At 47.0% G+C, this 15,682-nt stretch overlaps 1 protein-coding gene across 1 annotated transcript in view; it reads left to right on the top strand.

Moving 5' to 3' along the window:
* Positions 1-14,771, top strand: part of LOC126412300 (modular serine protease-like) — a 263,406-nt gene extending 248,635 nt beyond the window's left edge. The window contains exons 11-12 of the mRNA XM_050081821.1: positions 14,231-14,387; positions 14,487-14,771. Coding sequence (XP_049937778.1) covers positions 14,231-14,387; positions 14,487-14,692 — 363 coding nt within the window. The 3' untranslated portion in view covers positions 14,693-14,771. The remainder of the gene's footprint in view (positions 1-14,230; positions 14,388-14,486) is intronic.
* Positions 14,772-15,682: the final 911 nt, after the last annotated feature.

The following is a 15,682-nucleotide window of genomic DNA, read 5'->3' as shown; positions in this document are numbered from 1 at the left end:
GGAGGGGGGATTGTTGGGGGGGGAATGTTGCAACAGCTCCCCAGGAAGGACAGGGTTTTGACCATAGATGAACTCACTCATGGTGCCCTCAGTATCTGGATTGTAAGATGACCGTAGACCGAGAAGTACCCATGTGAGAGGGCCTCGACCCAAAGACTGTTGTGACACTGCAGTGCTGTCTTGAAAGTGCGATGCCACCATTCTACTAGTCCATTTTCTTGGGAGTCATAGGTAGTCACGCGACATTTGTTGATACCACGCAGCTAGCAAAGGTGGGCAAAGAGAGCAGATTCAAACTGCCGGCCCTGGTTGGTAGTGATGGTAGTGGGGCAGCCTAAGCAGGAAGTCCTGGAAGACACAAAAGCCTTAGCCACAGTATGGCGGTTATGTGGGCGAGAGGTACAGCCTCTGCCCACTAAGATAAACAAATGATGCAAGAAAGAACATAACAGAAGCCCTCTTGAGAGGGGGGGGGACGGGGAGGGGGCTGATGAGGTCCAAGTGTATGAGGCGAAAGCAGCCACATGGGATGTCGAATTTGCAGAGAGATGGAACAGTGAGCCTGGTGACTTTGTTGCACTGGCAGGTAATGCAGTTCCACGCCCAGGTCTGACAACTGCTCTTCATGTCTCACCCCACAAATCGTTCGGACACGAGGCATGTCAATGGCTTAATTCTGGGGTTCGCTAGAGAATGTAGTGCATCAACCACTGAACAGTGGAGGGGGGTGGGAATAAGGGATTGGAGGGTGCGGGTGGAAGAGTCGCACCAGACTTCCTCTCAGATGCCAGCAAATTTTGCTTTGGTGAAAGACAGTGAAGTGGAGGTGCTGTTGAGAAGTTGGTGTGTAACGTCATCCTGGTTCTGTAGGGACACAACGTTGGAAAGGTTGACGACCATTGAGGTGGTGCTAATGTGGGAAAGGAAATCTGCAACGATGTTGTCAGCATCTTTGGTATGTTGGACGTCAGTAGAGAACTGAGAGATGAAATCGAAAACCCAAAAGCGACGAGGGAGAGGATTGAGAGGGTGGTTGTGCATGACATCTGCTACTGGCTTATGGTCGGTCAAGATGTGGAAAGGTTGGCCTCGACATCAGGGCAGAAGTGTTTCACCACCTCATAAACTGCTAAAAATTCACGGTCGGAGGCAGAGTATTTTTGTTGGGTGCATGAAAGTTTCTTTGAAAAGAACTAAAGTGATGTGACCACGTCACTGTGGCATTGTTGTAGGAGCACACCTACTGCAGAGTCTCTGGCATCCTTGGTGATGAAGAGTATGGAATCCGAGATTGGATGAGCGAGGGTGACAGCTCATGCGAGAGAGTCTTTCAAGGCCTGGAAGGCTGTGGGCATTGGTTCCATCCACGGAATGGGGCACGTCCCTAAAGTTTGCTTGTCAGCGAGGGCATTAGTGAGAGTGGCCTGGGTCTCAGCTGCAGCAGGTAAATGACGACGGTAGTAGTTTATCATTCCCAGGAACTGATGGAGCTCATTGCATGTGGTAGGAAGTGGCATGGATGAGATTGAGTGCACCTTCGATTTGGTGGTGGTGGTGGTGGAGTGGCCGAGACTGTGTAACCCAAGAATTGAACAGATTGTTGGCGCAGTTGCAGTTTGTTGGTGTTGATATCAGCTCTGTTTGATGACCCCCCCAGGGGGTCCACAACTCTTTTGTGGATACGTGCGTGGCGAGCACGGGGCCCCGAGCTATTGCAGCCTTCTTTCTCTCCAGAGCTGCATTTCCTTCCCCTTCCCCTCCTTGCTCCTTTGCCGTCGCCCTCTCCTCTCCCTCTCTTGGTGTCCTTGCTTATGTTGGCCCCCGCTATCCTCCTGGTTCTGTTGGTTTTACAATTCGGCTTTGTTGCATAATCATCTCCTCCTTTTGGCATTCCTTGGTCCCTCTCTGGGGTTTGACCTCCATTACAAAATTTCTCCTCCATAGTGTGAGCCATTTGGGGAAGAGCATCTTACCTAGTGTCTCCGACGTGCGCCCTCCTAGTACATTCCACCTTTTCTTTCACGTCGTTGTCTGATGCTAGGGTGCATAGCCAGCACGTGTGGTGGGGTCGCTATGACCCTTTTGGTTGAGCCCCCTGAACACACAGGGATCACACTTCTGATGCCTGAGCTGTGACCTCCTCATGCAAGCCTTGGAGTGGTTGCTCATCATCCTGGAGCATCGGAACTCCCGGCAATGGCCACCGTGCCAGACGGCCCTTGCTGTGGCTGGGTGGTGCCCGTGAGGAGAGCCCCTGATCGGAGTGGGTGGTATCAGGGCGGACACTATGCAAATGAAACCCATACGGGTCCAGAACTCTGGCCGTTCTTCTGCGGCCGTCTCTCTGCGTGGAACTGATTCTTCTAGTGCTGCTTCTCTTGCCCCTTCGGCCTTCCCTTCCGTGGCTACCCCCTGGGAAGAGGGTCAGGCCCATCGGCTAGGGGCGAAACCTTTCCCCCGTTATCTAGTTTGCACCAGGACTGATGGAGATACTTTCACCAATACCAAACCTTTATTCTTTGTGGAACATTGAAGACAAGTTTGGTGAAGTGGACTCCCTGAGCTATCAGCAGTCGGGTTCGTTGCTGATCAAAACTGCTTCGGCTGCCCAATCTGCGGCCCTTCATGCCTCTACCCATCTTGGCACAATTCCTGTGTCCATTACCCCCCACCAATCTCTAAATATGGTACAAGGTGTGATTTTTCACAGGGGCCTCATCCTTCAAACTGATGAGGAACTTCGGGACAATCTCGGACGGCGGGGTGTTCACTTTGTTCGGCATGTTTAGAAGGGTCCTAAAGACAATCGCATTGATACTGGTGCCTTTATCCTGGCCTTTGAAGGGGATACCCTCACTGAGAAAGTTAAGATTATGGTTTATCGATGTGATGTGAAGCTGTACATCCCACCTCCTGAGGTGTTTTAAGTGCTTGCGTTTTGGACACGTCTTCCCGCTGTTCACAGGCCCCCCTCTGTGGTGACTATGGACGTCCACTCCATGAGGGGAGTCCCTGTGTTCCCCCTCCTGTGTGTGTAAATTGTCATGGTAGTCATTCTCCACGTTCACCAGATTGCCCAGTATATAAGAAGGAAAAGAAGATACAGGAGTATAAGTCCCTCGATCGTTTAACCTACACAGAGGCCTGTAAGAAATATACACGTCTTCACCCTGTGTCCATGACATCTAGTTACGCCTTGGTTACATCTTCACCCTTTCCTCCCCCTTCCTTAGCCCCATCCCAGACCCCTCTCCTCCCCTCCACCCCTGCGGCTCCCGCACCTTCTCCTCTTGGCGCTGCTCCCCCTCCCCAGCCGGAGAAGTGTCCCATTCCTTCGGCATCTGCCGGTCAAGGGCGCCTCTCCTGGGATGCTCCTTCCCGGCACCTTCCAGGCCAAAGGTCTGCTGCCGCACGACGACCGCGAGAGCCACGGTCTGTCGGCCCCCAGGTTGCCCGGTGTCTTTCTGTTCCTGATCTTGCTGTGGCTGGCTCCTTTATGCCACACAGCCCTCCTCGTTCTCAGCCTGAAAAGAAGAAGAAACATAAGTCCCAGGACAAAGAGCCTCTGGTGTCACCGAAGGTCCCTTCTCCGACTTCACAACCGGATTCTGACCTGTTGTTCATGGATGTCGCCCCCTCCTCGTCGGTGACAGGTGGGGACCCGGCGTTATGACTGGCTTTAGCATGTTCAGCCCCCATTTAAATCATCGTTCTGTGGTTCTCCAATGGAATTGTAACGGATACTATTGTCACCTTCTGGAATTGAAATCCCTTCTTTCGTCCTACTCTGCAGCTCGTGTGGTTCTCCAGGAATCTCGTTTTACTGATGCTCACTCACCGACCCTCCGTGGGTTCCGTGTTTTCTGTCGAAATCGGGTCGGACCCCTGTAGGCTTCTGGTGGCGTTTGTACGTTGGTCCGTACAGACATTGCTAGCACGTGGATTCCTCTTCAAACTACAATGGAAGCGGTTGCTGTTAGGGTCCACTTAGACTCTGCGGTCACAGTTTGCAATCTTTATCTCCCTCCTGGCAGGACTCTTACACCTGCTGCCTTAACCACCCTTCTTCAGCAACTTCCTCCTCCCTTCCTCCTCCTTGGGGATTTTAATGCTCATCATCCCTTGTGGGGCAGTGCCTTTCCATCTAGACGAGGTCTTCTTATAGACCAGTTTATTGCAGACCACGACTTTTACCTTCTTAATGATGGCTCCCCTACTCATTTCAGTGCTGGTCGTGGTACCTTTTCTGCCATTGATCTTTCTCTTTCTTCTCCCTCTCTCCTCCCTTCATTACACTGGTCGCCACACGACGACCTTTGTGATAGTGACCATTTCCCGTTGATTATCTCGCTCCCTTCCCGCTCCTCGATGGACAGATTACCTCGTTGGTCTTTCCAACGTGCCGATTGGCCTCTATACACTGCACAGGTCGTGTTTTCTCCCTCTTTGTTGGGTTGTATAGATGACGTCCTACGTGACGTGTCTGACGCAATTGTTCGTGCTGCTAGCCTTGCTGTCCCGTGCTCATCTGGGCCATTTTGTCGCCGGCAGGTCCCATGGTGGAGTACGGCCATTGCCATTGCCATCCGTGATCGCCGTCGAGCTTTGCAACACTTTAAGAGGCACCCATCCGTAGCCAGCCTTACTACCCTCAAACACCTTTGCGCTAAAGCCCGTTATTTAATCAAACAGATCAAGCGGATATGTTGGGAACGATTCGTTTCTTCCCTTGGTTCTATTGTCCCTCTGTCATGGGTATGGGCTACACTTCGCTCTCTCCAAGGTTGCCATCGGCAGTCCACCCTCCCAGGCCTTCACCTCCCAGATGGCCTTTGTACGGACCCATTTGTTCTTGCAGAACATCTTGCGACCCATTTTGCAATGGCATCATCAGCAGCCTCCTATCCAGCTGCTTTCCTTCACCAAAAACAGCGGGCTGAAGCTTCCACCTTATGTTTCACCCCTTGTGAGTCAGAATCTTACAATGAACCTTTTACTGAATGGGAATTTCTTTCTGCTCTATCTTCTTCTCATGATACGGCCCCTGGCCCAGATTCCATTCATAACCAACTGCTTCAACATCTCAGTGCTCCACAACGGCAACATCTTCTTTGGGTGTTTAACCGTATCTGGCCTCAGGGTGACTTCCCTTCTCAGTGGAGGGATAGCATCGTGGTTCCTGTCCTTAAGCCTTGTAAGAACCCCCTATTTGTTGACAGCTATCAGCCAAGTAGTTCGCAAGTTACTTGAATGGGTGGTAGCCCATCGGCTCGATTGGGTCCTCGAATCTCGGGATCTATTGTTCCCTTACCAGTGTGGCTTCCGAGAGGATGGTCTCCAATCGATCATTTACTTCGCTTGGAATCCACAGTTCGGCAGGCTTTTTCCCAGCGCCGCCATTTGGTTGCAGTGTTTTTTGACCTTTGCAAGGCCTATGACACGGCCTGGCGCCATCACATCTTACTTACCCTTCATCAGTGGGGTCTTCGTGGCCCACTCCCAATTTTTATCCTCCAGTTCCTGTTCCTTCGGTCATTCAGAGTTCGAGTTGGTACTGTTTTTAGTTCTCCAGAACTCAGGAGACGGGCATCCCACAGGGTTCTGTCTTGAGTGTCCTTCTTTTCCTCATTGCTATTGATGGACTTGTGGCCTCTGTCGGTCCTTTGGTCGCCCCTGCCCTGTATGTGGATGATTTCTGCATTTGGGTTAGTTCCTCCTCGATGGCATCTGCAGAAAGGCAGCTCCAGGGAGCTATACGGCATGCCTCTGCATGGACCCTCACACGGGTTTCAATTCTCTCCTCTAAAATCGCGGGTGGTCCACTTCTGTCGCCGTACTATGATCCACCCTGATCCAGAGCTCTATCTTGATGCACAACATTGCCTGTGGTCCCACAGTTTCGTTTCCTGGGTCTTCTTTTCGACAACAAGCTCACTTGGCTGCCCCATATCAGACTCCTGAAGGTAGGATGTTTCCATAAACTCAATGTCCTTCGCTTCCTTGCCCACTCCTCTTGGGGTGCGGACCATTCCTTCCTTCTCCGTCTTTATCGTGCTCTAGTTCTGTCTCGCTTGGACTATGGTTGTCAAGTTTATGGCTCAGCTGCTCCTTCCACACTGCATGTGCTGGATCCAGTCCACCATCGTGGTATCCGTTTGGCCACCGGTACCTTTCCTACTAGCCCTGTTGATAGTCTCCTGGTTGAAGCTGGGATCCCCCCCCTTTCTGTTCGGCGGTCCCAGCTTCTGGTGTCTTATGCATTCGCTATCCATTCCTCTCCCACTCATCCTTCCTATTCTATCCTGTTCCCAGACCATGGACGTCGCCCACCTGACTCCCGCCCACGGGCAGGTTTACCAGTTGGGCTCCGCCTTGCGTCTCTTTGCCGTGATTTTCAGCTTCCTTCTTTGTCCTGTCTTCCTCGCTCCCTCCCCTCCACCCCCCCTTGGTTAGTTCCTCGGCCTTGACTTTGGATGGATCTCCACCGAGGTCCGAAAGATTCCATCCGCCCGGTGGTGTTCTGTTCCTTTTTCCGCCAAATTTTATGGGAGTTTCGGGATGCTGTTGTTTTTTACACTGATGGCTCTAAATCTGCTGATCATGTGGGGTATGCCTTCACATCCTCTGTTGGAACGGAAAATCATCTGCTGCCACCTACATGTGGGGTGTTTACTGCGGAATTGATGGCAATTTCCCAGGCCCTTACCTTTTTTGAACAGTCCCAACACAACCGCGTTTTGTTATGTACGGACTCGATGAGTGGCCTTCTTGCTATTGACCGGTGTTTTTTGCGCCACCCCTTGGTCTCTGCCATCCATGACCATCTCGCTGATATTCACCGTGCTGCTTGTTCCATTGACTTCCTTTGAGTCCCTGGCCATGTGGGTATCCCGGGTAATGAGCTTGCTGATCGTTTGGCTGGGGGAGCAGTCACTTACCCCCCGTTTTCTGTAACCCCTCCTGCAGCGGATTTACGGCTTCACATCAAATCCCACTTCGCACAGTCATGGGCCAATTCTCGGGAGGCTACTCCCCTGTCTAATAAACTTCGTGCCATTAAGGTGGCACCAGGCCCATGGCGTTCTTCCTTTCGCCTCTCCCGAAAGGACTCAACCACACTGTGTCGTCTCTGCATTCGCCATACCAGGCTGACCCATGGTTTTCTTTTGCGTGATGAGCCACCCACACTTTGTGGTTGTGGAGCCTTCCAATCAGTAGCCCACAGTTTGGTTGCATGCCCCCTTCTTTTGGCTCTGCGTGCTAAGTACAGACTCCTCCACACTTTACCTTTGATGTTGGCTGACAATTCCCGGATGGTCTCTCTGGTTCTCGGTTTCCTCCGGGAAAGTGGTTTTTATTCTCAGTTTTAAGGTTTTTAATCTCTCTCTGGTGTTGGGGCAGGGCGGTGAGTGTTTGGTTGTCTCCCACTGTAAGCCATGTTCGGAGATTCCCGATTCACCTCCCTGACCGAGATCCTCTTTTCTTTCCCTTTTACTCTGTTTTTACCCTTTTTTAAGGATTGGTTAGTCTCCTTTTCCCGTACTTACTTCTACATTCTAGCGGTTGCACCTTTTAAGTCACAGGTGGTCTTGCCTATGCTGCTTCAGCATAGCATTGGGTTCGTTCTCTTGCTGACTTCCGTCATTTTGTTTTTACCATTGACAATATGGCTGCTCTTTTACATTTTTAGCTTTTTCCCTTTTATTGTTCTGACTTTCCTGAGATGTCACATTAGCGGAATGGACCATATTTGAAACAAGGGACAGATGACCTTACTGTTTGGTCCCTTAAACCTCAAACAACCAAACCATCTGTTTGATGAGAGAGTGTCATTTACTATCATGATGTGGCGTTTGTGATCCTGCACAGATCTACTGAAGATCAGGATATTGCCAAGTTATATGAAACAGAAGTCGAATTGGAGAAAGAGAGAATCAATAAAGCGTTGCCACATCTGGGTGTCATTTTTTAACTCAAATGGCATAAAATGGTACTTGTAAAACCCAGTGGGGGTGATAATCACCATTTTTTGGAATGTCATCGGGTGTGACTGGGATTTGGTGATAAGCGTGTTTGCAATTCAGTACGCTGAAAAATGTACCACCCACGAGAAGGTGAGTGAAATAGGAAATATTTGGTATATGATAACTGTCCATCACAGTTCTAGCTTCAAGCATCTGTAGTAACTTTAGGAGTGAGGTGTGTGGATGACTGGATGATGACCAGTTACTATCGGAGGGCTGTAAAATTCCCACCTCAAGAAGTTCCTGTATTTGCTGCCGAGCCGAGCGTAACTTGGGTGGATTAAAGTGGTGAGCTTTGTGGCCAATAGTTGGCCCCTTAGACGTGATGATGTGATGAACAGTTCAGTTCATCATCGTGGAAACCGAATGTTCGTGGACTGCGCGCAGTGGGAGAGGGGGGGCGGGGGGGGGGGGGGCGCATGGCGTCGGTTGATTTATGAGGGGTGCATGGCTTGTAAGCAGAGTAGTTGTCTGCTTGAGAGGGGGATGGCAGCGAAAAAGGTACATTTTTGTTAAGTTTATGCAGGCGTGGATGGCAGTTTGAGTACCGTGCGTGAGGCAGTGTGAGCAAGGATGTCTATTGTCCACAGTGTGTGATAGGCATGCTGGGTATTGGTGGCACTGCTTTCGCACATGCAGCTGTGGAGTGAGCTGTGCAGGGAGGTGCGAGGGGGGGGGGGGGGGGGGAGAGAGGAATGTTTATCAACACATTGGGCAAGTCCGCATGTGGCAGCGGGGGGTGTGATTGGAGCTCGGACGGCTGGATTGTCATGAGTTGCGTTAGTGTCAGACTGCGAAACAAGTCAGAGAGATGTTGAGCGGAACACATTTGATGGAAGCAGAGGAGGGGGGTGGGGGGTACACTGTGTGGTTAAAACTGGAGTCGCACAAGATAGGTGTGGTGTTGCTAACCTGTGCGCTGTTGTTGGCGGAGCTGTTAGGTGCGGTGGGTGAAGGTTCAGGTGTCGGCGCTGCCGAGTAGTGTGAATTGATGCAGGCAATGATCATGACAAGTTCATCCTCGGCACGTGCAGTGAGATATCTCAAAATGGCGTTCTCACGGGCACATGTCTTGGCACTTTCCACCAGGATGCGATCCACGGTTGCCCAAGTCCTGCTCGCGAGAGTCGCACACTGAACAGTTAACGGTGTTTACACTCAGAGCAGGTGGCAGAGAGCGGTCACATGGGGTGTGAGAATTAGAGGTGTGGTGAAACAGTGATCCTCAAACAATGTTTGGAGACAGGTGGTGGTGTGATAAGAAGTCAATTCCCAGGATCGGTTCTGTGATGTCCGCCACTTGGGAGATCCAGGGGAGGGAGAGGACATTAGAGAGACAGAGATGAAGATCAAGGGACCCACAGGTCTGCAGTGTCGACAAGTTCACAGCTTGCAGGAGAGAGCATGTGCATGTGAGGGGGGCGTGTGACCATCGATTTAGGTAAGACTGAGCCGTCAGCACCGGTGTCCATGAGGAAGTTGTGACTCTAAGCATAGTTTTTGACATAAGGCAGCCATTCGATGCAGTTGAGGCACGGACGGAGTGTAGCATGGGTTGGCACTTATCCGACGATTGGCTTTTCAGACACTTGCACGGGGATGGCTCTTCTTTGTGCCATTGCCAAATATGGTGTGGTACCAACAGTGAGGGTACGTTGGGAGAGGAGGTGGTCGATCATCCTCTGTGTGTTGATACACCAGGTTCGTCAGCAGAGGTGCGATATGCAGCAGCTCGGTGGGCAGGGAATGCGCATGCTGGGTACCAGGTGGTGCAGCAGTCTGGGGAGGCAGAACACGGCCTGCCCCTGCCTTCGGCCGGGTGAGCTACCACTGCAGGAGTGCCAGCCTGTTGTGTGAGCTCCTGCTGGTTGGGCCGGTGTGTGAGTGACCCGGTCAGCCATCTGCAGACATCAACCGATCGATTCCAGGGTGTCGGGGAGGAGATGAACCTGGAGATCTGTAGGCAGTTCTGATAACCACACTGACCACAGGGTTTTGTCCGGCATCATCTGTTCTCTGACCAGAAGGCTTAGCCAGCGCCAAAGCTGGGACAGGGTGCGGTCGTCAAAATGTTCCTCATGCACTATTCGCAGAATAACCTCTTTTGGGGAATGCGAGAGGTGTTTGATGATAGTCTGTTTTGTGCAGTCATACTTCAAAGTAAGTGTCAGTGTCAGAAGTAGGTCACAGATCAGGTCTGTGTGCCCGTGCAGTTGAGTCGTGAGGCACAGGAATTTTGAACTGTCATTGGTGATGTGGTACAGTTCGAACAAGTTCTCCACCAGTGTGGACCATGTTGTTGGGTTTTCCTTGGATAGTAGGGGCAGGATTGGTAAGTGGCCTGGTGGTGGCGATGAAGGCACAACTAGTTCTGTATCTGAGTCCCTCATATCGCCTGTATGACGTGTATGTTGGACCAGTGTGGTCGATATAGACGGCACTGTGTAGGGTGGGAGCGAGCAGTCTGTCTGAGCGGATGAGAACGGCACCGAAGCACTGAGAAATGATGCTGTAGAAGTGTCCAATGCAACGTTTGTGGCATGGAAGTCTGATGCAGAAGGCATGGCCAGCGCCATGTGAAAAGCGAAATGATGAATGGCTGCAGCCAAAACCCCCTGCAAGTTTACTTGCAGTGGCCGTGGGGGGGGGGGGGGGGGGGGGGAGGTGGAGGTGGAAAATCAGACATTTACAGAGCAGCACAGTAATATGTTCCCACAGGGCTGTTGACATGACGAGCTGGGGCATGTTCGGATGGACAGAAACTGCAGTTAGTATCACAATGCGGCACATTGTTCGATCAGTTGGAGGCCTATAAAGTGTATTGAGGGGCCAAATGGCCTGTAAATGTTCGTGATATACATTGGGTATTGTCCACTTCATAAACTGATGAAGTGGTAAAGCATTCGGGCATCACGGAAGCACGATTGGTACACGTGGTCTGTCCTAAGAAAGGTGAGGTTGCAAACAGCGCTGTTGGATTTTGGTTGGGTTGTAGCCCAAGGAAACACCCCCTTTTTGTAAGACTCTGTGATTTCATTACAGACATCCAAATTACAATAATTCATTCATCCAACTTAACAAACAAGATGGCATGGGCCATCAGAGAAAAAAAACTTGCTATGGTGGAGATAAGTCATTTGTACTTGTCGATGCCACATATTACATCTAATTTCACAAAAACTAGTTGGGTATAGGGTATTGAAATATTATTTCATAGGGTTAATTAAACCAAATTCTATTGTACTTGGATTTGCTTGTGTTGTTCATTTTCTCTTTTTTCAAGACACTATGCATTCCTTCAGCTGCTCTGCCAAGTCCTATGCTGTCTCTGGCAGAATTGGCGTCATCGGCAAACTTCAGAGTTTTTGTTTTTTCTCCCTGAACTTAAATTCCATTTCTGAACTACTTCTTGGTTTCCTTCACAGCTTAGTCAATGTACAGATTGAATAATATCAAGAATAGGCCAAAACCCTATGTCTTCTCTCTCATGTCCTTTGACTCTTACAACTGCAGTTAGGTTTTGTGTTAAAGTTGTACATAGCCTTTTGGCCCCGTATTTTATTCCTGATACTTTCAACATTTCAAAGAGTACATTCCAGTCAATGCTGGTAAAAACTTCCTCTAAATCTACAAGTTTGTCTTTTTTCAGTCTCTTCTGTGATGCATTTTAAAGTCCGTATCGCCTCACATACTCCTACATTTCTCTGGAAGACAATCCGGTCTCCCTTGAGGCCAGCTTCACCCATTTTCTCCATTCTTCCATAAATAACATGTGTCAATATTTTGCAACATGACTTACCAGATTAATAGTTCAGTAATATTCACACAGTCAGCACCAGCATTCTTTGGAATTGGAGTTATTACATTTTCTCTCTCTTATATCTACCACACTAGATGGAATAATCTTGGCATAAGTTACTTTCTCAAGGAAATCTGAGGAAATTTGAGTTAGCGCTTTCAGTACTTTAACAAATTCTTTTCACAGCATCATATCTCCCATCTCATCTCCACTTACATCCTCTATTTTTTGTTTACCATATAGAGATCTTCACTATATTCCTTTCACCTTCAGCTTTTCCTTTATTGCTTAATAGCATCTTGCCACCAGAGCTCTTGAGATTCACATACCTGTTTCTGTTTCCTTCAAAGATCTCTTTAATTTTCCTGTAGGCAGCATCAATGTTTCCTCTAGTTATGCATGCTTCACAGCCTTGCATTTAATCTCTAGCCATTCCATAGTAGGCATTTTGCACTTCATATCACTCTCATTTTTAGATGTCTGTGTTCCCTTTTACCTGCTTTATTTGCTATATTTTCTCTTTTTGATACTTAAATTCAGTGTCTGATGTGTTATGCAAGAAGTTCTGATAGGCCTTGTCTTCCTACCTGTTGCCTTCCCTATTTCATCTCTCTACACTACCCATTCATCTTCTGATGTATTCCTTTCCACTGTTTCAGTGCCCCAGTTTATGCAAATCTCACCTCATTAATTTTCTACCTTTTCACAGTTTCTGAAGTTTCAATCTGCCAGTCATAGCAAATAAATTGTGATGTTAAAAAATATATCGGCTCAACCACTTGTTTATAGTGTAAAACACTAAGACAGTGTTTTACGCTGTGAACAAGTGGTTGAGCCGATATATTTTTTAACACTGAAATTGACAACCACGGCCTCTGATCCAGTATGGATACAATCAATAAACTGTGGCCATAGTCTGGATCTGCTCCTGGAAATGATTTAGTTAGAATCTGGTTTCAAAATCTCTGCCTTACCATTAGGTAATGAATTTGAAACCTTCCAATGTCCCTCGTTTGCATCCAAATATAACCAAGAGTTAGTTATCACAAAATTATGCTCTGTGCAAAACTCTATGAGGCAGCTTGCTCTTTCTTTCCTTTACCCCAGTCCATATTATCCTGCCACTTTGTTTTCCTAATACCAAATTCCAGTCATCCATTGCGCTAAAATTTTCGTCTCCCTTGACCAACGGAATAACTTCCTTTATTGCATTATACATTCTTTCAGATTCTTACACTTCACTTATAAATTTGGACTACTGTGGTGGATGTTGGCTTTGTGTCTATCTTTGCTAGAATAATGTATTTGCAATGCTGTTCATGGTAGCTTGCCCACATTCCTATTTTCATATTCGTTATTAGATCTCTTGCATTACCCCTATTTGATTTTGTGTTGCTAACACTGAACTGACCTGACCGGAAGTCCTGTTCGTCCTGCCATGGGACTTCACTAGTTCCCACTACACCTACCCATTAGTGGATCTAACATCCCCATTAAGGGATCTAACATTCCACACTCTGACCTGTAGAATGCCAATTTTGTTTCTCGTGATGATTTCTTACATCCTCCTGAATGCTCCCTGTCGAGAGATCAGAATGGACGAGTATTTTACCTCTGGAATTTGTACCCAAGAGGATGCCATCATCAATTAACCATACAGCAGAGCTGCAGTCCCCCAGGAAAAATAATTTCTGCATGTTTCCTGGCTTTCAGCCATTTGGTGCACCAGCATAATAAGGCCAGGTCAGTTAATCACCCAGACTGTTGCCCCAGCAACTATCAAAAAGGCTGCTCTCCAGGAACCACACACATGTCTGGCCTCCCCACAGATACCCCACCATTGTGGTGGCACCTAAAGTATGGCTGTCTGTACTGTTGAGTCATGCAAGCCACCTCACCTTAGCAAGTTTCACATTTTAGGGGGGGACGGGAGGGGAGAGGCAATATTTGTTTATGCGTCCAATAAACGTTTCAGATTGTGGGAGACATATTTCCTATATAAATATTGTATATGATAGTGTGCACACACACACACACACACACACACACACACACACACACTCTCTCTCTCTCTCTCTCTCTCTCTCTCTCTCTCTCTCTCTCTCTCTCAAAAAATAGTTGCTATTCTGGAGTGTAACAACTAGGGTTGCACTGAGCAATCAAGCCATTTCCTTTAAATTATTTAAATTTATTCATAGATATTTGCTTCAGCTTGGTTGCAGTAAATTTATTACCTAAAATGTTGATGGATATTTTTACATTTTCTAATTAAATTTTAGCGTTTTATCTGATATTTCACAGTGTATGTTTAAGCTTCTGTAACTATTTTTTTTATTTAAAAAAAAAAAAAAACAACCCTTGGAAGGATGACACAGATCTAAAAAATCGTTCTTACTGTCATTTTAAGGTTGCTGGCTGGGGCTACACTGAAAGTGGAGCACCAAGTGAGACACTCCTAACAACCCAGTTGCCATTTATTGAGTTCAAGCAGTGTTACAAACTACTTCCTTTGTCTTTTAAACCTTACTTTACTCCTGACAAATTCTGTGCAGGATATATAAATGGTAAGTATTCACAAATAAAATAAATAATAATAAAATTTTAAAAATAAAATGAATATGAACCTGCATTTAAAGGGAATTATCACACTTTGGTCTTTTCAGGCTCTGCAGTCTGCCAAGGTGACAGTGGAGGTGGCTTGTCATTTGAGCAGGAGGTAACAGCTTCAACAAAACAATGGTTCATTCAGGGAATAGTGAGTTTGGGTGTTCCGTCAAGAGGAGGGAAAGTATGTTCAAGTCAGAGGGCGCTTTTCACAAAAGTGAACAATTTTTTGAACTGGATCAAGATATACTATGACAAATATTAAAACACAGTGACATTGTAAAATATGTGCCATAATTAAATGTGGAAGAAATTTTAATATTCTAGATTCCACTTAACATAAATATGATGATGATTTTTATATTTGATCAGGAGAGGTGCTTTTAGGATACAGTAAACTGTCATCCCCAAAAAGCCCATCTTTTTCAGAAGATATTATTATACTGTCTTTGAAGTTAAAAAAGAAATCTTAAAATGTGACCTTATTTAAAACAACTATGATTACTGAAACATTAAGTGGTAGTCATCCAATATAAAATAAGTTGAAGAGATGTCAACCTTTTGGAGATAGGAAACTTTCATACATATTTAAACACAAGGAGAAGATATATATATACAAAATAAGTGGTAGCAATATTACATAGAAGAAAAGTCTCTTCTGTCTTTGTATGATGTAAATGTCACTAGAATGTGATTCATGGCTGTGACATAATTTTAAGCAGTATGCATTTTACTTATATGAAATGTATTAATTCAAATACCAGTGTGTGTGTGTGTGTGTGTGTGTGTGTGTGTGTGTGTGTGTGTGTGTGTGTGTACAGACATGTGAAACTGTTATTTGGAGGAGGATACATTATATAAACTGATAACATGATCCTAGCATGCCATAAATTTTGTTGATATCGGACCTGCTACAAAGTTATTTCTGATTGATAACTTACAAGATTTAAAATACTATTAGATAATTATTGTCACTATTTTTAAAGCTTGCACACTGCTCTGACATAGTTTCAACACACCTGGATATTTGAGTAAAATAGCTAGTTACTTCAGTTAAAAAGGCTTATGTCATACATAAGGGGTGACAATTACTGAACTATAAAATTGTCATAACTTGTGAACAGTTTGCATTACAATGTTCAAAATGTGTGATTGGCCATGGAACATGATGGGAATTAGTATATGCATGTGGCTCGGTTTAGCGACGAAGCCCAATTTCATTTGGATGGGTTCATCAGTAAGTAAAATTGGCCCA

This window comes from Schistocerca serialis, chromosome 7, assembly GCF_023864345.2.
Source record: "Schistocerca serialis cubense isolate TAMUIC-IGC-003099 chromosome 7, iqSchSeri2.2, whole genome shotgun sequence".
Classification (NCBI taxonomy): Eukaryota; Metazoa; Arthropoda; class Insecta; order Orthoptera; family Acrididae; genus Schistocerca; species Schistocerca serialis.
The sequence above is the reverse complement of the archived record's forward strand: the minus strand, read 5'-3'. Positions and strand labels throughout refer to the sequence as shown.